We start from the raw sequence: 26071 nt of genomic DNA, 5'->3' as shown, positions 1-26071 counted from the left end.
TCCTGTTGAGAGCATTCCTCACTTCTTAAGGGTTACACATGTGGCATGCAGAGTGACTGCAGACCCTTCTGCCTCTGTGAATTACTGTTCCCGTCTGGTCATCCCCAGAAGGAATGTCCACCACAGGCTTAACTCACCTGCCTTTGCTGGTTTTCTTCCTGGGTTTCTTTATGACAAGAGTTGTTTTCTCATGTGCCCTGCAGAAGAAAAAAACCTTTGTGAAAGTCTGAGAGATGGGCAAAATCTGCCAAGGAGAAGTCTGTGTGGATGATTAAGAATGACAGTCACAGGCTGAAGAAGTGGCTCAGTGGTGGATCAATTGCCTAGTATGCCTGAGGCCCTAGGTTCAGTCGTGTGTGTGTGTGTGTGTGTGTGTGTGTGTGTGTGTGTGTGTGTGTTTAAAGCAAAGTAAGGATGACAGTCATGATTTGTTAAAGGTTTGGGCAAGTTTGTTTAATGCATACCTTTTATTATAAATGAGCATGTTAGAGTTGACTGCCAGTTTCTAATCAGACTTCTCAGCACCAGCCCTGAGGAGGGATGGACTGGCTCATCCCGTGCGTGAGTAATATTTCCAGCATTGTGATCAGCGATCTGGGATGTGGTATGAGGCACAGTCCAGAACTGACTGTAGTCTGCTTGCCTTCACAACATAGATCTTATATAATTGTCTGCTTCTGATGACCTTTGTTTTACCTCTTTGGGGACGTGGTAGGGTTTGGGGCATGGAGAAGAAGAGGTGTTATTTGTCTCCTTAACTGGTCAGACTCTCCAGGCCCTCTGCTGAGTGGTCAGGCAGGATCCATCTGTCTTGGACGACACTTTTCTTTTTGTGCTGAGCTTGGGCATGAACAGCTTAGGCCTGGATAAGTCATGCCAGGCCTCCCAATGTGCCGTTATGGCATGAATTCTTGTGGAGCTGGTCAGAACAAAAACAGGGTTAGTGCCCTTTTGTTTCTTTTGGGCATGGGCTCTTGAGGCTTGTATTGGGACCTAATGTTCTTTCCTGCTGCTAACTGTAGGTCTTCTTTGGCTCCTCCTTCTTACCCTGTAGCTAACAACTGGTTGAGCCTTCAGCTTCCGGTATTTGATCCCTAAGCACTGTAGTTCAGTAAAAGTAATAATTAGGCATTTTACACATGTATTTTATTAGTGAAGAGAGCTGGTGTGTGATGGGCTGTAATTCTAATGCATTCAGTTTCCAGATTTAAAAAATGTAAAAAGAACAGTTTTTAACAGAGGCAATGGGCCTGTTATTTAGAGTTCTCAGCTAAGCCGAAATCAGAGCAGCGTGGGACCTGTAGAGAGCTGTGCTGCTGAGAAGATGCATAGCCACGTTCCTTGTTGTTACAGTCTGTGCAGTGCCCGTCCTTGAGGGTGTTTGACGCTGGCATTGGAAAAAAGGAACCCTTGTTTTCCAAGAACTCTGCTCTCTCTCAGCTTGATAAGCATTTAAAAATAAAAGCTGCACAATTGAAATTGGCAGTGCATCCTCATTCTTTTGTCTCTCTGTTTATTTTTTTCCCTCATCCCTCAACATGTGTGCTACAGCCCATGGTTATTACACCCTCAAGAATGATGTCCTGGAACTCAGCGAGCTTGCACCAAGGTCTGCCCGCCCTACACTGTTTGAAGCTGGCTGAGGCGTAAGTGGCCTAGCACTGGGAGGCTGCAGATTAGCCCCAACAGCTCCATCTGTGGCACATTTCCCCTTTCTCCTGGAGCTGTTGCCTGGAAATTTGAGTTCTAGAATCCCAATTGTCAGCTCAATCTTGTTAGTTTTTGTAGTTAACTTAATTGATTTGTTTACCTCTCCATTGGAGGAGCTCAAAAAGAAAGTACTTTGGCACTGATAAGGAGCAGTTCTGTTCTTCCTTTCAAAATAGATTCTTGTGAGCTAAGATTTCATATCAAAAAGCTACAGTGGCTTAGGATAGGGAAAAAAATTCTAGTTTGCCCAGAGAGCAGTCCTGTTTCTAAAAGATTACTAGTGCCACATTCTTCCATTTTCAGAACTATCTTGGTTTAGCTGATCAGTTTTATACTCTAGCCAGAGGAATTTAGGGATGTTGGAGGGAACAAAGAATTCTCCATAGGAACTGTGGTGTGTGTGTGTGTGTGTGTGTGTGTGTGTGTGTGTGTGAGAGAGAGAGAGAGAGAGAGATGACTTTGTGAGGCAGCACCAGTCTGTTCTAAATATCATATGCAGATTCCACTGGAGTCATACACATATGCATGACCTCAGCAAGAATTACTTGATCGATAGCAGTGTGGGTGAGGACTGGCTTTCCCATTTGAGTGTGTTCTGGTTAAAGCAACTTCCAAACAACATGTCACTTGTTCTAGCATTTCTGGTTATCGTTGCCACTTGGTTGAGTCAGAACCTGGAATGAGTTTGGTTAGGGTGTAGTTTCAGGCTTGCACACTTCCTTCCTAGTTGATGCTAGCAAAGTGTGAGTGCCTGATGTAACTGGATAGTGCCTGATGTAACTGGATAGGGTGTTACTGCAGGTTAGGAATCCTTGCTTCTGCTGGCTGCTTAGACTGAACTTGGTATTACTGCTTCCCAAAGAATAGTTTTGGTTTGAAAACTGAAGGTCAGCAGTTCGAAAGTACTGAGCTTGAAGCCAACTCTGTGGTTTGTCTTTTAAGCCACTGGGCCAGCAGCGCTGTAGTTCTGATCGATTGATCCTCAACAATATGAAACCACGAACAGCAACTGCCAGACGAAACTCCATCTCACCCCATTCCCTTCTCCGACATGTCTTTCTGTGTAGGTCCCCTTTCTTTCTCCTCGATAGCTTGTCTTCTCCTTGGTTATATATTTTACTTTTGGGGGTTTATCTTTTTCCATCTCTCTGTCTCTTTCCATAACAGTTTTTAATAATGTTTTAGTTAGTTCCAGCCTTTTCCCTGAATGGATCCCATTGGAAAATGCATTTGAAAGGAAACAGTTATACACTTCCCCTCCTTTGAAACTGTTTGGCACCTTTTCCAGTGCAGTAAACCATACAACATGTATTTTCAAAGTTTCCAAACACAGACATGCTGGCGTTAAATTTATGAAAAATATTTTACTCAGCTGTATGGTAACTGTGACTTTCAGAGATCCTGATCACATTTGAAAATTGGTGGTGACTTTTGGAACCTCAACAGGTTTTCAGATCTCTATAGGAAACATAGCCAAACTGGCTCTTGGGAAGTCTATGGCACTTTGAGCTTTGGCCTTGATTTGCTTGTTGGGCAGGCCAAATTGAGGCAGATGTAGATGTGGGAATTCTCAGTCACACCCAGAAGCAAAAGGGAAAGTCAGTAAGCCACTGAAGGATAATGCATTGCTGTGCTGGGCCTGAGGAACAGGAGAGCCGTCCTCCTTCTGTTGAATGCGATCAAGGGGAGCAGTAAAGTAACCCTGACTGTGTGGCTCAGGCTTTGCTTTTGAGACTGGGTCTCTGGTGGCTAAAGCTGGCTTTGAGCTTGCTGTGTAGTCAAGGATGACCTTGAGCATCTACTTTTGTTTTTTCTGCCTCCTGGGTGCTAGGATTACAGGCATGTGGCACCAGGACCAGTTTTATTTTCTTTGCAATGTCATTGATAAGAAGAGCTCACTATTGGCATTAAAAGCACGTGATACTGCTAATGTTATAAATGCTTACCTTGCTTTCCCCTTTTAAACCTGTGGTTTAGTTAAAATTGTATTAGAGGCAGGTTTAGGTATTTGACTGAGGTTAGAGTTTGGTCAGTAAAGGCAGGGATTCTTCTCAAGGATCGAGGAGTTGATTTAGATTCCTAGGAATACTGTTTAAGTAAGAAGCCTTTTAGAACAGGGTTCTTCAAATTGCTCAAACAGCTGCATCACATCTTGGCTCGCATAGCTTTATGTACTACACCATTTTCAGCTTTTCTTTGCCTATCAGCTTGTCAGGGGTGAGTTCTGCCTTAGAGCATTGAGCTAAATTCTGCACTGCCTTCTTAGGCCAAAAGCTGCTTAAAACACCTTACAGAACCTGGGTATCCTGCAGGCCATTTGTCTTACTCAGTCCAATTAACAAGAGTTTATGTAGGAATTGGGGGAGGGGAGAACATGATCAAATACTCCTGTCTCTTCTTCCCTAAATGCTGGGATCACAGGATTTTAAAGCTACTCACAAAGCAGAAGCAGGAAGATGGTGAACTAGAGACCAGTCCTAGCTACAGTGTGAGTTCAAGACCAGTCCTAGCTACAGTGTGAGTTAGAGACCAGTCCTAGCTACAGTGTGAGTTCAAGACCAGTCCTAGCTACAGTGTGAGTTCAAGACCAGTCCTAGCTACAGTGTGAGTTAGAGACCAGTCCTAGCTACAGTGTGAGTTCAAGACCAGTCCTAGCTACAGTGTGAGTTCAAGACCAGTCCTAGCTACAGTGTGAGTTAGAGACCAGGTGGGGTCTCAAAATCAAAAATCAAAATGGAGGGCTGGAGAGATGTTTCAGAGGTTAAAAACACTGACTGCTCTTGCAGAGGACTTGGGTTCAATTCCCAGCACCCACATGGCACCACACAATTGTCTGTAACTCCAGTTCCAGGGGATCCAACACCCTCACATAGACAAACGCGCAGGTCTAACACCTGTACATAAATAAATAACTGTTTTTAAAAAGTAAAAAAGAGGTGGTAATGTGTTTTTTTAGCATATCTGGAGCCTACTCCCTAGTACTGAAAAACTCCAGCAGTGTTTATAGCAGGGTTTCTGTAGTTACTGTTGACTGTATTAGCTTTCTGTTATACCAGATACTAAGAAAGTCAGTTTAATAGGAGACATTTATTTTAGCTGTCATTTCCACAGGTTTCAGTCCATGGTTGGCTGACATTGTCATTTTAGGGCCTGTAATGAGGTAGTACATGATAATAGGAAGTAAATGGCAGAGCAAAGCCCCATGGCTCAGGTGTAAAAGGAGAGAAGGAAAGGATCAAGGTGAGTATGTCTCCAGTGCAGCTTCCCATGAGGCTCCACCTTTTAAAGGTTCTCCTATCTCCTGATAGCACCAAGGTGAGGAATAAGCCCAAATATAGATAGAACTGACAAGTTTGCCCCCCAAATACAAATTTGGAATACCTGGCAAAGGCAGAGTGTCCATCCATTCTAGACTCTGTAGGTCAGTAGGCTTACTGGCACCTTGCTGGGTTGCTAGTTACTTTCATTTATTGCTGCTTCCTCACTTTCTTCCTTAGCATCATTGCTTTGTTTTGCAGTTATTCTCTTGACCTCATTTCCACTTTAAAGCTAGAGGTGCCACAGTGTTGGGATTGGATGAAGTCATCACATATACCAGCTTGGGTATTGATTTTGGACTGTGAAATGTAGGACCTCACCTTCAAACATTTTATCCTTATGTCTTAGTGTTCTATTGCCATGAATAAACACCATTACCAAGACAATCTTTGTAATAGTGTTACAGTGTCAGAGGTTTAGTCCATTGTCCTCATGTAAGGGAGCATGGCAGCATGCAGGGAAGTGTTGGCATAGTAACTGAGAGCTACATCCTGATCTGAAGCTGGGGAGTGCAGGGTGGGATGGAGTTGGCACATGTTCTTGAAACCTCAAAGCCCACCCCCACTAACATACCTCTTCCAACATGCCACAGTTCCTAATCTTTTCAAATAGTTCCATTCCTTGGTGATTAAGCATTTAAATATCTGAGCATACAGGGAAGGGAAGGGGGCATTCTTATTCCAACCACAGCACCTACCTACCTACCTTCCTCCCTTCCCCTTCCCCTTCCCCTTGTCTCTGTCTCTCTCTCTCTGTCTCTCTCTCTCTGTCTCTGTCTCTCTCTCTCTCTCTCTCTCTCTCTCTCTCTCTCTCTCTCTCTCTCTCTCTCTCTCTCTCTTTCGCCTTCTTGCCTTCCTGCCTTCCTTCCAAGACAGGGCCTCACTGTGTGGCCCTGGCTGTCTTCAAACTCAGAGATCCACCTGCTTCTCCCTCCCAAGTGCTCATATTAAAGGAAACCATGATCCACTGCTGTCCTTCCATTCTTCATTTTTAATGCTGGATGGATAGATAGATGGATGGATGCCTTGATGCATGTGCGTGTGAATGCATTTATGTATGTACTTATTTGTTTGTTTATTTACTTATTGATTTTTCAAGACAGCCCTAGCTGTCCTGGAGCTCACTTTGTAGACCAAACTGGCTTTGAACTTAGAGATCCTCCTGCCTGATATTAAATACAAATGCTGGGATTAAAGGCATTATGCAGCTTCCACCTGGCTTAATTCACCTTTTTTATGTTTTTAAAGTTATTTTTTACATCGTGTGGTGTGTGTATTTGTGTTTGTAGTGTGTGGTGTATGTGCATGTCTGCCCACCATGATGCACCCTGAAAGTCAGAGGGCAACTTTGGGGGTGCATTCTCTACTTTTAATCTTTTTAAAAGATTTATTTCTTTTATGTATATGAGTACACTATATGCTTTCTTCAGACACATGAGAAAAGGGCATCAGATTCCATTACAGATGGTTTTAAGACACCATGTAGTTGCTGGGAATTGAACTGAGGACCTCTGGAAGAGCAGCTAGTGCTCTTAACCGCAGAGCCATCTTTCCAGCACTGAATTCTCTCCTTCTCCCATGTAGGTTCAGGGATCAAACTCAGGTTCTCAGACTTGGTGGCAAAGTGTCCTTATCAACTGAGCCATCTCAGCAGCCCATCTTTTTAATACTTTTATTAAAATATAATTAGTATGTGTTAGGCTGAATATATTTAATGTGCAGTTGTCCTTGAATTTATGATCTTTCTACCTCAACCTCCAGATTAGCTGGGATTATAGGCCTACATCATCACCTTAGATAAATTTTACATAAATGGAATTTGATGCTGTATACTCTTTACATGATTATTTGTACATTCTTTGTGCTGTGGAACAATTAATTACTTTTTCTTTATTGTTAAATTATATGGGTACACCGTATTATTTTTATCTATTCACTTGCTGATAGACATTTCTTCCCTCCCCCACCCCCCATTGATAGGATCAATCCTGGTACGTGCATTCCAGTGTAGGTCTTTGTATGGACATAGGCTTTCATTTCTCTGGGTCAATGCCTAAAATGTGATAGCATGTTCATTTGGTATTTTTTATCCTTTTAGAAACCACAACTGTTTTCCAAACCGGTTGTATTGGTTTTTTTTCCCCCACTAATTTTTTTATTTATTCACTTTACATCCCAGTCGCAGCCTATTCTCCTCCCAGTCCCCAACTCACACAGCCCCTCCTCCCCTCCCTATGTCCCCTTCTCCTCTGAGAAGGGGGAGGCCTCACCTGGGTTCCAACTCACCCTGGCATATCAAGTAATTACAGGACTAGGCACATCCTGTCCCACTGAGGCCAGAGAATACAGCCTAGTTAGGGGAACAGGATCCATAGGCAGGCAATAGAATCAGAAACAGCACCCCTCTACCCCCATGCCCCCACTCCACTCCAATTATTGGGGGACCTGCATGAAGACCAAGCTGCACATCTGTTCCATATGTGTGAGTGGCCTAGGTCCAGCTCATGTATACTCTTTGGTGGTGGTTCAGTTTCTGGGAGCCCCCAAGGGTCTAGGATAGTTGACACTGATGATCTTCTTGTAGAGTTCCTATCACTTCCCGGTCCCTTAATCCTTCCCCCAATTTTTCCACAAGACCCCCTGAGCTCCATCTAATGTTTGGTTGTGAGTCTCTGTATCTATTTCTGTCAACTGCTGGGTGGAGCCTCTCAGAGGATAGTTATGCTAGGCTCCTATCTGCAAGCATAACAGAGTATTGTCAGGGATTAGTTCTTGCCTATGGGATGGGTTTCAAGTTGGGCCAGTCACTGGTTGTACACTCCCTCAGTCTCTGCTCCATCTTTGTTCCTGCACTTCTTGTAGGAAGGACAGATTTTGGGTTGAAGGTTTTGTGGTTGGGTTGATGTTCTTATTTGCCCACTGGGAGTTCTGCCTGGCTACAGGAGGAGGTGGTCACTTCAGGCTCCATATTCTCCACTGCTAAGAGTCACAGTTTGAGTCCCCCTCATAGACTCCCTGGAACCTTCCCTGTTCTAGGTCTCTCAAATGTCCTAGAGATGCCCCTTCACTCTCCTGCCCCTCCCCCCTCCTTACACTTGATTCCCCGTCCTACCCTCTCCTCTTCCCTCTCCCACGCAGACAGTTCCCTCCCTTCAACCACCTCTGATGTCTGTTTTATTTTCCCTTCTATGTGAGATTCAAGCATCCTCCCTTGGGTCCTTCTTGTTATTTAGGTTCTTTGGGTCTGTGGACTGTAGCATGGGTATCCTGTGCTTTATGGCTAATGTCCATTTATAAGTAAGTACATACCATGCTTGTCTTTTTGGGTCTGGGTTACCTCACTCAAGATATTTTCTAGTTTCATCCATTTGCCTGCAAATTTCATGCTGTCCTTGTTTTTAATAATTGAATAGTATATTCAATTGTGTAAATGAACCACATTTTCTTTATCCATTCTTTGAATGAGGGACATCTAGGTTGTTTTCAATTTCTGGCTATTAAGAATAAAGCTGAGCCGGGCGTGGTGGCACATGCCTTTAATCCCAGCACTGGGAGGCAGAGGCAGGCGGATTTCTGAGTTCGAGGCCACTCTGGTCTACAAAGTGAGTTCCAGGACAGCCAGGGCTACAACAGAGAAACCCTGTCTCGAAAAAACCAAAAAAAAATAAAAAAAGAATAAAGCTGCTATGAGCATAGTAGAGCACGTGTCCTTGTGGTATGATGGAGCTTCTTTTGGGTATATGCCCAGGAGTGGTATAGTGGTTTTTGAGGTAAAAATAGTCCCAATTTTCTGAGAAACAAACATTGATTTCAGAGTGGTTGTACAAGTTTGTGCTCCCATCAGCAATGGAGGAGTGTTCCCCTAGTTCCACATTCTTACAGTATGTGCTGTCACTTGAGTTTCTGATCTTAGCCATTCTGATGGTTGTAAGGTGGAATCTCAGAGTCATTTTGATTTGCATTTCCCTGATGACTAAAGGTGTTGAACATTTGTTTCTTAGCCATTAGAAATTCCTCTGTTGTAAATTCTCCATTTAACTTTGTAATCCAACCCTCACCCCTGCTTCTTAAAGTTTCACTTACATGAGTACACTGTAGCTATCTTCAGACACACCAGAAGAGGGCATCAGACCCCATTACAGATGGTTGTGAGCCACCATGTGGTTGCTGGGAATTGAACTCAGGACCTCTGGAAGAGCAGTCAATGCTCTTAACCACTGAGCTATCTCTTTAGCCCTATGTGGGGTACAAATAATTTACAAATAAAATTAAATTTTTAAATTTAATTTTATTTGTAATTCATTTTTTACACTCCATATTCCATTCCCCACCCCTCCCCATTCACCATCTGACTTCTCCCCACCACACCCCACCCCATCTCCACGTGGATACCCCCCAACCCCCACCCCACCTGACCTCTAAACTCCCTGGGGCCTCCAGTCTCTTGAGGGTTAGGTGCATCATCTCTGAATGAACATAGACCTGGAAGTCCTCTACTGAATGTGTGTTGGGGGGCCTCATATCAGCTGTTGTATGCAGTCTGTTTGGTGGTCCATTGTTTGAGAGATCTCGGGGGTCCAGATTAATTGAGACTGCTGGTCCTCTTACAAGGTTGCCCTCCTCCTCAGCTTCTTTCAGTCTTCCCTAATTCAACAACAGGGATCAGCTACTTCTGTCCATTGGTTAGGTGCAAATAACTGCATCTGACTCTTTCAGCTGCTTGTTGGGTCGTTTGGAAGGCAGTCATGATAGATTCTTTTCTGTGAGCCCTCCATAGCCTCAGTAATAGTGTCAGGCTTTGGGACCTCCCCTTGAGCTGGATCCCACGTTGGGCCTGTCACTGTATACCCCATTTTTTAATTGGGTTATTTGGTTTGTTGATATCTAACTTCTTGAGTTCTTTATATATTTTGGATATTGGCCCTCTGTTAGATGTAGGATTGGTGAAGATGTTTTTTCCCATTCGACAGGCTGCCATTTTGTCCTATTGATGGTGTCCTTTGCCTTACAGAAGCTTTTGGTTTCCTATTTATTTATTTGTTTAAATTTATGTTATGTATGTGAGTATACTGTTGCTCTCTCAGACACACCAGAAGAGGGCGTTGGATCCCATTACAGATGGTTGTGAATCTCCATGTGGTTGCTAGGAATTGAACTCAGGACTTCTGGAACAGCAGTCAGTGCTCTTTTAAAGGTTTTGTTTGTTTGTTTGTTTGTTTTAAAGATTTATTTATTTATTTTATGTATATGAGCACACTGTAGCTGTACAGATGGTTGTGAACCTTCATGTGGATGTTGGGAATTGAATTTTTAGGACCTTTGCTTGCTCCAGTCAACTCTGCTCACTCAGTCCCTGCTCATTCTGGCCCAAAGATTTATTTATTACTATACATAAGTACACTGTAGCTGTCTTCAGACTCACCAGAAGAGGGTGTTAGATCTTATTACCGGTGGTTGTGAGCCACAATGTGGTCGCTGGGATTTGATCTCAGGACCTTCAGAAGAGCCGTCAGTGCTCTTACTCTCTGAGACATCTCGCCAGCCTCAACTTGTCATTTATTGATTGTTGATCTCAGTGCCTGAGCTTTTGGTATTCAGTTCAATAAGTTGTTTCCTGAACCAATACATTGAAGGCTGTTCCCCACTTTCTCTTACATTACTGGATTTAGTATATCTGGTTTTATGTTGAGGTCTTTGATCCACTTGGACTTGAGTTCTGTGCAAGATCTATTTGTATTCCTCTATATCCAGGTAAACCAGCACCATTTGTTGAAGATGCTTTCTTTTTTCCATTGTATGGTTTTGGCTTCTTTGTCAAAAAGTCAAGTGTCTGTAGGTGTGTGGGATTCTTTCTGGGTCTTCAATTCGATTTTATTCCACCCATCTGTTTCTATACAAATACCATGCAGTTTTTATTACTATTGCTCTGTAGTACAGCTTAAAGTCAGTAATGGTAATATCTCCAGAGATTCTTTTATTATACAGGATTCTTCTAGTTATCATGGGGTTTTTATTTTTTCATATGAAGTTGAGAATTGTTCTTCTAAGGTCTGTGTCTTAGTTCGGGTTTTACTGCTGTGAACATACACCATGACCAAGGCAACTCTTATAAGGATAATATTTAATGCAGGCTGGCTTATAGGTTCAGAGGTTCAGTTCATAATCATCAAGGCAGGAGGATGGCAGCATCTACGCAGGCATGGTACAGGAGGAGCTGAGAGTTCTACATCATCATCTGAAGGCTGCTAGTAGAATACTGGCTTCCAGGTAGCTAGGATGAGGGTCTTATATCACAAACCCACAGTGACACACCTACTTCAACAGGGCCACACCTCTGGGCTGAACATATACAAACCATAACAGTCTGTAAAACATGACCTTGGAATTTTGATGGGAATTACATTGAATCTGTAGATGGCTTTTGGTAAATGACCATTTTTACTATGTTAATCTTACCAGTCCATGAGCATGGGCGATCTTTCCGTCTTCTGATATATTCTTCAATTTCTTTCTTCAGAGACTTGAAGTTCTTGTCATGCAGGTCTTTCACTTGCTTGGTTAGAGTTACATTTACACCAAGTTATTTTATATTATTTGTGGCTATTGTGAAGGGTGTTATTTCCCTGATTTCTTTCTCAGCCCATTTATGTTTTGTATAAAGGAGGCCTACTGATTTCTTTCGGTTAATTTTGTTTCCAGCCACTTTGCTGAAGGTGTTTATCAGCTGTATGGGTTCTCTGGTAGAATTTTGGGGTCACTTATATGATCTGACTTCTTTTTTCCAGTTTGTATCCCCTTGATTTCCTTTAGTTGTCTTACTGCTCTAGCTAGAGTTTTATGTACTTTATTCATGAGATATGGAAAGAGTAGACAGCCTTGTCTTGACCCTGATTTTAGTTGAATTGCATTTTTTCTTGCCATTTAATTTGATGTTGGCTTCCTGTTAAAACTGAGCATTTTACTGGATGGTGGCACAGACCTTTAATCTCAGCACTTGGGAGACAGAAGCAGGTGGATCTCTGAGTTCTAGGCTAGCCTGGTCTACAAAGGGAGTTCCAGGACAGCCGGGGCTACACAAAGAAACGCTGTTGATTGGGGAGGCGGGGGAACTAAAAACTTCTAAGAATTTCAGGTGTTTGACATACTGGCCAGCACTTGTCCATCTTTTATATATTATAGCCAGCCGGATGGTTGTACAGTTGTATTTTATGCCTTGTTTTACATTTTCCTTGTTAAAAAAAAAATGAGAGCATTTTCATCTATTTATTTGGCAATCATGTATTTATTTGCTCAAATTTCCATTTATCATTTAAGCTAAAAGAATTTTAGGGTCTGGAAAAATAACTCAGTGGGTAAAATGCTTGATAGGTATGCATGAGGATCTCAGTTCTAACTCTTGGAACCCTTGTAAAAGTCAAATGTAGTGACATATATCTATAACTGTGCTGCTAGAGAGTGGAGACAGGCCTAGCCCTCCCAGAAGGATTACTGGCTAGAAAGTATTGGCAAAACTGCAAGCTCCAGGTTCAGTGAGTGACCTTGTCTTAGAAAATTAGGTGTAGAGCAATAGAGAAAAGACATCTGACACTGATCGAGGTTCCGTATGCACTAGGAAACATGCACATACACACACTATCTATCTGTCTATCTATTTATATACATCTATTTATATACATATGCATTTATATTTGTGTACACATGTATATAAATATATATGTATATTTACATGTATATAGTCTCAAAAATTTTATACAAAATTTTTGGGACAGTATATGGCCTGAAACTCACTGTGTAGAGCACCAGGCTGGGCTGTAAGTCACAGAGTTCTGCCTGCCTCTGCCCCTTGAATGCTGAGATTAAAGCTCAGCTTCTGTGAGAACATTTTTCTTTGCCTTTTCATTTTTGTCCTTTGAAAACAAGCATTTTATCTTTTGATGAAAACCCACTTAGTTTTTTGTTTGTCTTTAAGTTTAATGTTACAGATATAGTGCCAAGTGCTATTCTTAAAGGATTGCAGCTGAGCTACCAATTTTTAAAAAATGCATCTCAGTATGTGTCTGAGTAATGATACAAAGATGCAATAAAAATGTACAAGCAATTTTTATTTATGAAGAAAACATTGCTAAGACTCCAGTTTTAATCAACTTTTTTTTTCTTTGCCTTTTCTTGAAAACTACACATACCATTGGCTTGAGATTTGCCCTTTTGCTTGTTTTTTGAGAGTCAAGGCATGGTTGCACAGTTCACTTAGTGTTTCCAACCGGCTGTCCTTGTCATCTTTCTTCCCTTTCTCACTAGCTTCTCCTTGTGCTGCTGTCTGTGCACTGTACCTATCTGAGTCATAGTCTTGCTGAAGGAGCTGTCTTGTTTTAGTCCCTGCCCATCAGGTGCAGGGTCTGTCTTCAGTGAACCTTCCCTTTATCTTATTTTTTTTCTGTTGCCCCTGACATTCTTTTGCTTGGGCCATATAAGGATAGGATACCTGGACATCGCTTCATGTCAGGCCGCGCATCACAAAAATTATAACCAGGCAGCATCTGGACAGGGTTACCAACCACTGCTCATTGAGAAGCTGCCCTCCACATCTGTAAATTACCTTTTTATTTTTCTAAAATTAGTTTCTGACATCCTGTAACAAAATCTTTTAGGGGGTTGTTTGCCTTTTGTTGTTTTCTTATTTTAAACTTTTTAGTTGGGAATAGCCATAGATTCATAGGAAGTTATTTTAAAATGTACAAAAAACTGGGCATAGTTGTAGTAGTCTATTAATATACACCTTTAATCCCAGCACTGAGAGATAAGAGAGACAAGCAGCACCTGTGAATTGGAAGCTACTCATGGCTGCACAGTAAGACCTTGCATCTAAAACACAAATCAAGGGATGGAGAGATGGCTCAGTAAGATCATTAGCTGTTCTTACAAGAGGACCATGATTTAATTCCCAGTGTCTACATGGTGACTCACAGCCACACCCAGTCCCAGGGGCTCTTCCTTTCTCTTCTAGCCTCTATGGGTTATGCATTCTGGTGGTTTACAGACATTGAGACAGCATACCCATATACATTAAATTTAAAAAACAAGAGGAAAAATACAAAACCTAAATAGGATTGTCCACATCTTTAATTCCAGTTTTTAGGAGACAGAGGCAGGTGAATTTTGGTGAGTTTAAGGCCAGCCAAGCTGCATACAATAAAGTAAACAGAACAAGAGCAACAGAAAGAAAGCCTACTAAGAGATCCTGTGTACTGATGACCCCTTGTCCCAGTGTGTCCTGAGTAACTTGAGTTTATATCAGATCATAGCACAGTCTGCAGCTTTTATCTCGCTTGTGTGTGTTTCTGTACATACAGGCTCATGAGTATATGTGTGGATAGTTTGTGTGGTTTCTTATCACAATTGTAGTTTCATGAACTACTCCAAAATTGATGTACAAAACTGTTCTATAATTATAAAGCTCCTCATTGTTTCTGTTTAGAATTTTTCTCTTTCTTCTGCCCTTAAATATTAACTCTTTCCAGCCATGAATCTCTTTTCACCCCAATAATTACATTATTTAATAGTATATAAATTGAATTACATAATTTTTTTTTTTTTTTTTTTTTAGTCAAGCCCTTATGTAGCATAGGCTGGCCTTGAGCTTGCTATGTGTCTGAGGATAACATTGACCTTTTACTCTTCCTGCCTTCACCAAGTGCTGGGATTACAGGCATGTACCACCTCACACTCAGTTCTAGTGTGTAACCTTTTCAATTGGATCTATCTCTGAGCTTGATTTTCTGAAGGTGTGTACATCATACTGCATTTACCAGTTGCTTATTTCTTTTTATTGCTAAGTGTACTTTGGGTCATGAATGCTACACAGTTTCTTGAACTCTTTACCTGTACAGGAACATTTGGGTTATTTCCAGTAAGGCTGTTATGAATAAAAAGTGTTATAAATTTTGTCAACAAGTTTTTATTTCTCTAGATTTATCGGAATTTAAATTGCTAGATTTAAGGACTATTTTAGAAGAAACTGCCCAACCATTTTTTAGAATAGTAGCATGATTTCTTTTACATTCTTGTCCATAACATATTCTCAGCATTTAACAGTTTGGTGTTATTATTCTCTTTATTATTTCAACCATTTGGATAGATATACTAATCTCATTGTTTTTGTTTTCATTTCCCTAATGTCTAATATTTAACATGTTTTCATGTGCTTATTTTCCATTTAGTAGGCAATATGAAATGCCTACTCATATAATTTGTTCATTTTATAAATGCACTGTTTGTTTTCTTGTTATGTTTGTAAGTTCTTTATATAGTCCAGGTACTTCCTAGTCTAGTGGTTGGTGTTTGATAGATGATATAGTTCGTAATTTCTAATCTTTCTCTATAACTTGTCATTTCATTTTCTTCATAGGGTTTTTTGTAGAGCAAAAGGTTTTTACCTCTTAAATTACTTATGTACCTTTTATTTTTATATGTATGTGTGTGATTGCATAAGCTTATGTGCCTCACATACATGCAGAATCTTGTGGAGTAGAGGGCATCAGAATCCCTGGAATTGGAGTCACAAACAATGGTGAGCTGTGGGTGCTGAGCCAGGGTCCTCTGGAAATTCAGAAAGTGCTCTTAATCACTGAGCCATCCCTCCAGCACCATAGTGGTAGTCATCATCTTCCTCTTCCTACCCCTCCTCCTCCTCTTTCTCCTCTTCATTTATTTTTATGTATATTAATGTTTCACCTGCATGTTTGTGTATTTGTCTATGTAGTATGTATGTGCCTGGTGCCCAAAGAAGCCAGAAGAGGGTGTCACATCCCCTAAAACTGAGTTATACAGACTAATGTGAATGAACTACCACATTGATGCTGTAAACCAAACATGGGTCCCTGCAAAAGCAGCAAGTCTTCTTAACCTAGTTAGTTAGTTAGTTAGTTAGTCAGTCATCGTTTTTTGAGACAAGGTTTCTCTGTGTAGCCCAGGATGTCCTGGAACTCAGAGATCCACATGCTTCCACCTTCCAAGTGCTAGGATTAAAGGCGTGTGCTACCATGTCTCGAAAGATTTTTATTTTTTTTATTTTTTTATTTTTTTTTTTTTTGGTTTTTCTTTTTTTTTTTTTGGTTTTTCGAGACAGGGTTTCTCTGTGTAGCCCTGGCTGTCCTGGCACTCACTTTGTAGACCAGGCTGGCCTCGAACTCAGAAATCCACCTGCCTCTGCCTCCCGAGTGCTGGGATTAAAGGTGTGCGCTACCACGCTCGGCTAAGATTTTTATTTTTATATGCCAAGTCTATCAGCTGTTCCTCTTCTGAATTAGGACTTTAATTTTAAAGTCTTAGAAATCTACCTTTAATCCCAGCACTCAAGTGGCAGAGGCTAGGTTTTAGGGTTTTTCACTTAGTCCACGGAAGTCTTGAGGTATTTTTGTGTAACATATAAAATTATATTAAGCCTCTTTGGAAGGAGTAATATATTTGAATATTTAATTGCAACACACCATTTCTTGAAAGATTTTCTACCAGTCATAGTGGCCCGCACCTTTAATCTCAGCACTTAGGAGGCAGAGGCAGAGAGACAATAGGACCTGTGTAAATTTCTGGCCAGTCAGGGATATATAGTGAGACCTTAATTTAAAAAAAAAAAAAAAAAAAAAAGAGAGAGAGAAGGAGCAAGAGGAAGAGGAGGGAAAAAAGACAAGCTGGAGAATGTTTCCATGCTTAAGAGCACTTACTGTTCTTCTAGAGTAGAGTCTCTTCTAGCTTCCATAGGCACTAAGCAGTAACATAGTGCATAGACATGCATGCATGCAAAAAAAAAAAAAAAAACAAAAACAACCCTATATTAATTAGCTAAAAAAATATTTTTAAAAAAGATTTAGCCAGGCGTGGTGGTGCACGCCTTTAATCCCAGCACTTGGGAGGCAGAGGCAGGTGGATTTCTGAGTTTGAGGCCATCCTGGTCTACAGAGTGAGTTCCAGGACATCCAGGGCTATACAGAGAAATCCTGTCTCGAAAAACAAAATAAATAGATAAATAAATAGATAAGTAAAAAGATTTATTTATTATTTATATGTAAGAACATTGTAGCTGTCTTCAGACACATCAGTAGAGGGCGTCAGATGTCATTACAGATGGTTGTGAGCCACCATGTGGTTGCTGGGATGGATTTGAACTCAGGACCTTCATAAGAACAGTCAGTGCTCTTAACAGCTGAGCCATCTCTCCAGCCCCCCTAAACAAATCTTAAAAAATAATTTCTAAAGGAAAAAAGAAATATATATTTTTTAAAAAGATAGAGGAGGAAGAGCAGGAATAGAAAGAAAGCTGACACCAGCCATCACTCCTCTCCCCTTTTGATTTGCTCTTCTGTGAAACATTTTTTTTTTTTTGCCCATTTCTTTAGATGTCAGTATAGGAGTGATGCCTCCCATAAAATATTCAGTAATGTTTTGAGATAATATATTTAAATGTTGTGCAATGTATTTAAATGTTGTGCACCTAACTTCTATCTCACTATGTCTTAGATGTTCTGACACAGACCTGATGTGTTGTGTATACACATCACCCATAGCTGTGGTAGACTCGTACTGTGCATAGTTAAGCCCACAGGTGAGACAGGCATGAATCTACTTGAGATGAGCAGTACAGTTCTTGAGCTTCCTCATGGTTCTGATTGTCAAGGGTGTAATAATTTAATGTTACTTTGTCCTCAAGGAGCTTATAATCTCATTGGTAAAACATGCTACATACATAAAATACTAGGTAAGGTATTGTCTGTTAGTTTGCATCAGAGAATATTGTCTTCCACGTTTTTCTGCCCTTTGTATTATGTGCATTGAGCAGCTTCTGGGTGTTGTTGATAGAGAATGTGTGAGGGTAATGGGGGCTATACAGAGACTTAGGAGAAAAGAGTCATGTGGGGATATGTAATTAATTTTTATACTTTCCCCAGTAAACCATCGACCCTTTTTATGATGTCATGAGGGATTCCTTAATTTTGCAGCTGCTTCCTGATTACGTCACAGAGGAACCTCTCACCCCACAGCCTAGAGCTGTACTCCTCCAAGAATTGGAAACAAATGAAGTGCTGAATATCTAATAGCTTCCACAGGGATAGCCTGTTCAGACTTCCCAGGCCTACTCCAGCAACTCTTCCCCAAGTAGTTCTGACCCCCTGAAGTGTCTTTGTTCTGGGAAGACAGGATTTGGCCCAAAGCCAAGTATGTGTGTTTGGCAGGGAGGTGGTGGCTGGGGACTTCTTGGGACACACTACTTCCCTCTCTCCAGGTGTTCTGCAATCCTGGGTCTCTGCCCCTTTCCTACATCTCCTTTGATGGAGGTTATCTTGCTTGAGTTTTTCAGACTTCTGGAACTAGAAGACAGTCCCCTGTCCCAGTCGTCATCTCTTTCTTGCCCTCCCCATGTCATTTTGTTTTCACTTTCTTCCACCCTCCTCCTAGCGGACTTCTCACACTTGCGTGTCACTCATTTGCTGTTATAAGAGTTATGAAATGGTCTTTATACAAAGTTTCTTTATTGGTGTTTTTAGAGACAGTGTCTCTTGGAGCCTTGGAGCCTGGGTTGGCTCATGTAGCTGAAATGTAACCTGAAGTTACTGATCCTATTGCATGTAACTCCCAAATGCTGGCATTATGACCATGTTCTCCTATGCTCTGTCCACATAGTTATGTACTTCCTCTTCATTCAGACGCATTTGTGCTCGGTTAGCTTTTCTAGCTGCCCTAACCTATTGTGGTGTTACTAGGTTAATGGTGTGAGTATGAGCGTGTCTGCAATTGAATCCAGGGCCTTACGCTTGGGAAGTAGTCCTCTACTGAGCGATTATACCATCACCTCTTAACTAGATCAGTCTTCACAAAATGTCCAACATAGCTTCATTCATGAAGCTTAAGTGAGTGCTCTCTTTCTGTCTGTTGAGGTCAAGTTTCTTTCAGCATTGTAGGCTCTGTAGTTTTTGGCTCTTGTTATGCTGTAGGCAGACTTCATTGAGTGTTTTGTGCATTCCAGCATGCATCCCCAGGGTAATGTACACAGTCCCTCCTGTGCCATCCATTTCTTTCAGTGTTCATATCTTATAGATCAACCTAGAAATGGTCTCTTTCATTTAAAATCTTTGATAGAGAGTAGATGAAAATATTTTCATTCTTTTCAGAGACACAAGGTGTCTGTTTCCCCTGCTCCCCTCTGAGTTGTCTTCTTCATTAGACTATCACCTTCCTGTGGGCAGAATCCTATTGAAATTTCTGTTTCCTCCAATTGCACACCTAGATAAGTATTTTTTTCAAATAATGGGAGAGGTCATTTTGGTAGGAATTTTAAATGCTCTTTTCCTACACATCTACTACTTTGAAAAGAACTTTTACAAAAAAAGAAGATGAAGAAGAAGACACTGCCTGTGACAGTTTTACAGTCTTGTAAGACTCAACTGAAGTATTAGGTGTTTCGATGAAGGCTCATCAGAAGGAAACTTTCTATGTCCCTCTGTCTGACCTCTTGACTGTACCCTGTTTATGGGATGTGTCACAGCTTGTCTTAGACTGTGTTAATCGAACTCTTCCACCATTGTGCATTGTATGTAGCTTGGATCTATCAGTGTTCCATTCTTCTGACTCATTGATTCAAGGGCAAGAACATCTTTGCTTTTGATCTGAGATCTTACTGCTTCCTTCTACCTCCTCCTTAGCTAGCCACTGTCACAGAGAACTCTGTGGCTCAAGCAACAGCAGAAAGACACTCTCTCTGCCCACTTCCTGTAGACAGGGAGCTTTGGGTGGGCTGCACAGGAACTGTGCCAGCCCTGCATCTAACTGGTGACTGATGCATGAGAGAAACAGCCTGATGCTTGAAAGATACAAAAGAGCCAACAAATTACCTCCAGGTGGTGCTGGTTTGGAGGTGGCTAGCCATTCATTTTCTCTGAGAGTAGATGGGGGTGGGGAATCAGTGAAGAAGTGGTCGACTGAATTTTTTCTTTAGTTATTATTAGTAATGTAGCCAATGCAACAGTTGCTTGTCTGTGATAGAATGGGTGGTGGATCCAGTGTCCTCTGAATCCTTCCCACTGCTTACAGGGTAGCAAACTTACATATCACTCACCCTGAGCCAGTCTTTCATTACTGTTCCCACCCACTTGCCAGGAACTGGCTATGTGTACTAAGAATTCTTCTGGTTTCACTGTTGGCAGGCTTTTTTCTGTGACCAGCCAAACCCCATCCTACTACTAGGGTTTTCTCCAAATCTCTCCCATACAACGACTTGGTACCTTATCCCAGGAGTTGATCAAAACCAGTGATTCTGAGTCACTGTCTTTTGGCTGGGCTTACAGGTCCAAGCAGGTGGGCCTGCCTCTCTTCTGCTCCCCTCCTATTCCCTCCCCACCTCTCTGCCTCACTCCCATTTCCTGCAGGAGGATGCTTTGCCATCCTGGAGCCATCAGGCACAGCTTTGCTTTGGCAGCACCATTGCACACACACACTGGTGGGAGAGGGGACGTGTTTATCACTTTTCCTGGAGATTATCTGTTTAAGCACTTCTCTGACAGTTACAATAACAAGGGCAGTGTGTTGTGTTTCCAGCAGAAGGACACTTGCTGTTGAAAGATGTATAGCACTAATTAGAAATACATAACATCCGGCCACATGGCAGCCTTCTCCCGGCCGCCCCATTTCCTGATTTCATACAACTTTGACGACAGTTGGTTTATGTTTTCCATGAATATGTTCTCAAAAAAAAAAAAAAATGAGAACGTCTCTCTGTTACATAGGAGCAAGAAGAACATTTCTGTCTGAGAACAGGTATTTGGCCACAAGAACACTGGGAAGTATGGTCACTTGCCCACTTGTAGGAGGGAGCAAAATCAATTTTAGACCTCAGCGGACTTTCTTGGTAAGAAATATTTCCGGATAACATCCCTAGCCAAAACCATCCCCCTAAATCCTTAAGAAAGCCTGCTTTTGGAAAGAAGGGGAAAGGCTATTTCATAATGTTAATGAGTTCTTCAGCTCATGTCAGCCTCTGCTACCTGACACAAAGCCAGAGGAACCATGCAAATATCAAGACAAACAATGCCTTTTCCTCCCCACCCACATCACTTGCTGGCCTGAGTGCCAGCACAACTTCAGCTATAGATAGATAGATAGATAGAGATATATGGATATATAGATATATAGATACATAGATACATAGATATATAGATATGGATGTTCATTAGACTAGACCTAGATTCCTAAATCTAGTCCTAAAGTAGGTGGGCTCTGGACTGTCTAGATGTTGTTTTCCTACCTACTTTCATAAATGAATACTCTCAGGGAGTGGTATCTTAACATTTCTAGCTCATAGATGCCTGTATGAGGGAGGCCAAGAACATCCTGAATATACTACACACTCAATACATTTTTTTTTTTTTGAGACAGGGTTTCTCTGTATAGTCCTGGCTGTCCTGGAACTCACTTTGTAGACCAGGCTGTCCTCCAACTCAGAAATCTGCCTGCCTCCGCCTCCCGAGTGCTGGGATTAAAGGCGTGTGCCACAATGCCCGGCCAAATACATTTTTTTCACTTGAAATGTATTGGGTCCATGGTTATCATAGTTGCTTGGGTAAATGGTAATTTTAGTCAACCTACTAAAAGATCCTTTAGTTACAAAACCCACAGTTTATTTGTAGCTATGTTCTCTACTGAATTTAGCTTATCAAAGATGCTCTGTATGTGCTTGTCATATGACCAAGCCATGGACACAGGCCTTTTATTAACGGTTGCCAGATAGCAAGGTCAGTCTAGGGATGACCAAGACCCACACATTCTTAGATAGCTTGGGATATGTCTACCTGCTTAGTCAGGGAAGAATACCCCTTATTTGTACCTTTTCTTCAGCTAGACCACTCACATAAGCAGGCAGTGTGCTCTGGAGCCTTTGCCTAAGAGAACATGGTGATAGAGAGGTTAAAATAACCATGCAAGGCAGCTGCTAAACTGCCTTCAGACTGATGTCCAGTTCTACACCAGAGGCTCCTGTTTTTATAGAGGTTCCATACCTGATAGCAGTACCCAACCCATACTCTTTTGGTTTATCAAGACAGGGTTTCTCTGTGTAGCCCTGGCTGTCCTGGAACTCACTCTGTAGACCAGGCTGGCCTCGAACTCAGAAATCCACCTGCCTCTGCCTCCCAAGTGCTGGGATCAAAGGCATGTGCCACTACGCCTGGCTCCAACCCATACTCTTGAGAAGACACAGATACCATTGCTTGTAAGCAGTTCATTTCTTGTTGTGCACTAGCTCCCACCCTGAACTCTGAGAAATAATGTAGCTGTTTACTATAAAACTTAAGATGAGCTTGGAGAAAGCCATCACCCTCTGCCAGTTATGTTGCTAACGAGAATGAACTTTATACGCAGTTTGTGGAACAAAGACTTCTTCCTCCATCTCTGTAGCCTTTGCAAGTAACTTCTGCCTAAGATGTTCAATTGATCAGTGGATGTTATCAAGCTACCAGAATGTGGCCTCTACTCATCCTCCCAGCTTCCTCTCTCCTGGCCTTATTCCTTCACTCTGGACTTTGTTGCTTCGTAAAGGCACACTAACCCACACTTAGATAGAATGGGATTAACAGTGCTGCTGCCTATGGCTTGGGGAGCAGGGAGACACTACAGCTTTCCTTGGGATGAGTTATAGGTCTTCTTCTCTCTGCTCATATCCTTTCTCCTCTTGATGCTTACATGCTTGTTATCTTTGTCTCTTTTTTAAAAAATATTATTGTGTGTGTGTGTGTGCGTGCGTGCGAGTGCGTGCTTGCACTTGCATGCAGGCGCAAGCCTGTGGGTGCACATATTATAATGTAGGAGTCAGAGAAAACTTTCCAGACTCAGTTCCCTCTTTCCACTATGAGGGTTCCAGGAATGTAACTCAAGTTGTAGGGCTTAGTGGCAAGTGCCCCTACCTACTGAGCCATCTCACCTACTCTCTTGTTTCCTATCTCTTTAAACAATGGCTTATCTTAGCATAAGACTAGGAGTGATGACTTATTCTAATCTCATGGATTGTTACCACTTCCTTACAGCCTGTCACAGTTATATTGTAAAGGGTGACATTTGGGACCATTGGGCATCTGGAAAGATGATGGGAAAACCACAATTGAAGGATTGCTCCCCTTATGCTATTCATATGTTGAGCCCTTCTAAGCAGCAGCTGGCTTCTCACATCCAGAACTTTGAAAGTGCTTTGGGGCAGGCGTTGTGTTCTTCAGTCATTCTTGCTCCTGTGGTGAAGACTTAGGAATAGCCATGGTTGTGTAGTGTTTCCTGGAGTAACTTGTTTAGGTCCTTGGCAAACTAGTAAGCTGGCAGGTCAAACAAAATGAAGGCAGGGACAGAGATCAAATGTGTGGATAATTATCCTTTTAACACTAGGAGCTTGAATTTTCCTGTGTTACCGAGGGGATTATCAGATTAGCTGCTGCCAAAGCTGGTGAGTTTGGCAGGCCACTGTGTCCATCTCCCTGTGTGTGTTGGGTGTCTCCCCTCTGAGGCTGAGGTCGGACTGCTGCTTCTGGCATGTTGTTATTGCCCTCAAAACTGGATGGAATGGCAGTGAAGAGATCACTGAGAGTATGTAGGTAAAGGCAGGGATGTGGGAGTATTATGAAGACTAACTCTACCCATCAACAAAGTGGCTCCTCTCAGTGATGTAAAACTAGGTGGAAGTTAAAGCCAGGATGTAAGAGTGAGAAACCAGGGTGCTGGCGTTAGAAGCCAGATTTACTCTTTTTAACCCCCTGTTGAGGGGCGGGAGAGACTAACAGTGATCTAGTACATTATGTAATGAGCATTGTTTTTGACAAAGGTAAATCTCTCAGCAAAAATAAGTTAATGTGTTTTTGTGTCTCATGTGTGCTGTCTTAGGATGAGGAATATAAAGGACCTAGGCCTGAAACCAAAGTTGGTGATCTAAGAAGATAAGTTGTAAATGTGTTATTGACTGTGTTCCTGCTAATGAAATAAGGTTTTACATTATTGTTCCTGCTAATGAAATAGCTTTACATTATCAATAGCTAAGTAAAACAGAGACGCTGTAACTCCAGCTTATTTTGTGCACTTTGATGTAATAGGACTTCGGGGAAGTGATGTGATAAAGAATTTATAGAGGTGGGGAAGGAATCATTTTTCATCAGTGTATAACCTTTATGCTCCACTAAATAATAACCTATGCCCATGCTCACACTAGCTACTTTAATAATAACCTATGCCCATGCTCACACTAGCTACTTTAATAATAACCTATGCCCATGCTCACACTAGCTACTTTAATAATAACCTATGCCCATGCTCACACTAGCTACTTTAATAATAACCTATGCCCATGCTCACACTAGCTACTTTAATAATAACCTATGCCCATGCTCACACTAGCTACTTTAATTAATCTTGGTGGGTCACTGAAAAAAAGGAGGGCGGAGTAGGGAGGTGCACATGATCTAAATGCACTCATATATGGTTACCAAAGAATAAATAATGTTTTTTAAAGAAATGACAGGGGCTGGAGTCTGGGTTTGGAGGCTCACAGTGTCCGTAACTCCCAGAGGACCTGTCTGGCATCCCCAAACCCTAGCCATGCACATCATCTGCACATTCACATGCAAGTGAGGCACACGTAAAATACAAAGAAATCTCTAAAGCAAAGAAATTAAAAATAAAAGATAGGAAAATAAGAGGGGGACTTGTTGGGAACTACAAGGGGTTCAGAGGGACTGGCAAGGGGTAAGAGAGGGTAAAGAGTGAATATACTCAAAATATATTATGTACTTGTATAAAATTATTTTAAAGATAAAATTTAAAACAAGATACAATTGAGTTATGTAAGATTTCACCTTTTTCCAATGATCTAACTTTGAGCATTCTAGAAAAGAAAGTGACTTTGTGGTATTGCCTTCTTACATACACTCTCTTTGCTAGAAATTTCTCACACTGTGTAATCTAGAAGAACCTAGGGGTTGGAGAGGTTGCTCAGTGGTTAAGAGCACTGGCTGCTCTTCCCAAGGACCTGAGTTCAATTCCCAGCCCCCACTTGGCAGTTCACAACTATAACTGTCTATAACTGTCTAGTTCTGAGGTATCTGACACCATCACACCATTGTATATAAAATTAAAATATTATATATATATATATATATATATATATGCACACACACACATATATATATATATGAATGAGCCTAAAATGGAATTGTGTTAAATTTTATGTAATGAGTGGTACATTTTTTAATTAAAAATAATAAATTAAAATTTTAAAAGACTTACATAGGGGATCTTGTGATATCAGGCATTCTTCTGTGTGCAGGGCATGCTGGCAAGTGCTATATATATAATATAAAGTCCTATAAATCTACTTCAAGAGAGCTTACTACCACCACCTGTCATTTTAGGGAAAGAAAACAAAGCTGAGCACTGTGGTCAGGGAGCCCTTCCATAGGGCAGCAGAGTAGCACTTGGCCCCTAGAGTGTGATGGAGTTTCCTTGCTTCTTTGCAGACTGCTTCTCAGAGGAGTGTCGTTCTGTGATCCAGGAACAAGCTGCATGCTTGGGCTTGGCTATGTTTTCTCTACTGGTCCAGCGCTGCACATGTCTACTTAAGGACTCTGCTAAAGGTAAGCAGGAGGACCCCTGGCCACTGGGTTTTCCAGTTGCCCAGCCCTGTCCAGATGAACCTTAGAGTGCTGGTGGTCAGTCTTCTCTCAGCTCTTCGGTCATTTTCCTTCCAGCATGTTCTTCCCCCTTTTGTTACATTAACCAGCCCATCTATGCCTATACTCTGATGGCCTGTCAGGTCCTCTTTCTTCTTTATGACTCTCTTCCTTTCCTTTTTTACTTTAGTAGTTAGGAATTTCATCCTGCCTGTGGGCTGTTATGTGAGATCTTTGTTTATTGGCTTTGTTTTCATTCGTTCATTCATTTATAGACAGTCTCTCTTTATGTGTAATCCTTGTTGACCTGGAACTCTCTATGTAGACCAGGCTGGCCTCAAACTCACAGATCTGTCTGCC

The 26071-nt window shown here is 41.6% G+C and overlaps 1 protein-coding gene across 3 annotated transcripts in view; it reads left to right on the top strand.

The window, feature by feature from the left end:
• The window catches only part of Smg6 (SMG6 nonsense mediated mRNA decay factor), a 234164-nt gene that overhangs the window by 83806 nt on the left and 124287 nt on the right, over positions 1 to 26071 (top strand). For all 3 annotated transcript variants that reach the window (XM_021176232.3, XM_021176235.3, XM_021176236.3), the window contains exon 11: positions 25559 to 25675. In XM_021176232.3, coding sequence (XP_021031891.1) covers positions 25559 to 25675 — 117 coding nt within the window. The remainder of the gene's footprint in view (positions 1 to 25558; positions 25676 to 26071) is intronic.

Source organism: Mus caroli, unplaced genomic scaffold (genome assembly GCF_978045245.1).
Source record: "Mus caroli unplaced genomic scaffold, Mus_caroli_1 scaffold_13, whole genome shotgun sequence".
Taxonomy (NCBI): Eukaryota; Metazoa; Chordata; class Mammalia; order Rodentia; family Muridae; genus Mus; species Mus caroli.
This window is presented reverse-complemented; position numbering and strand designations above follow the sequence as displayed.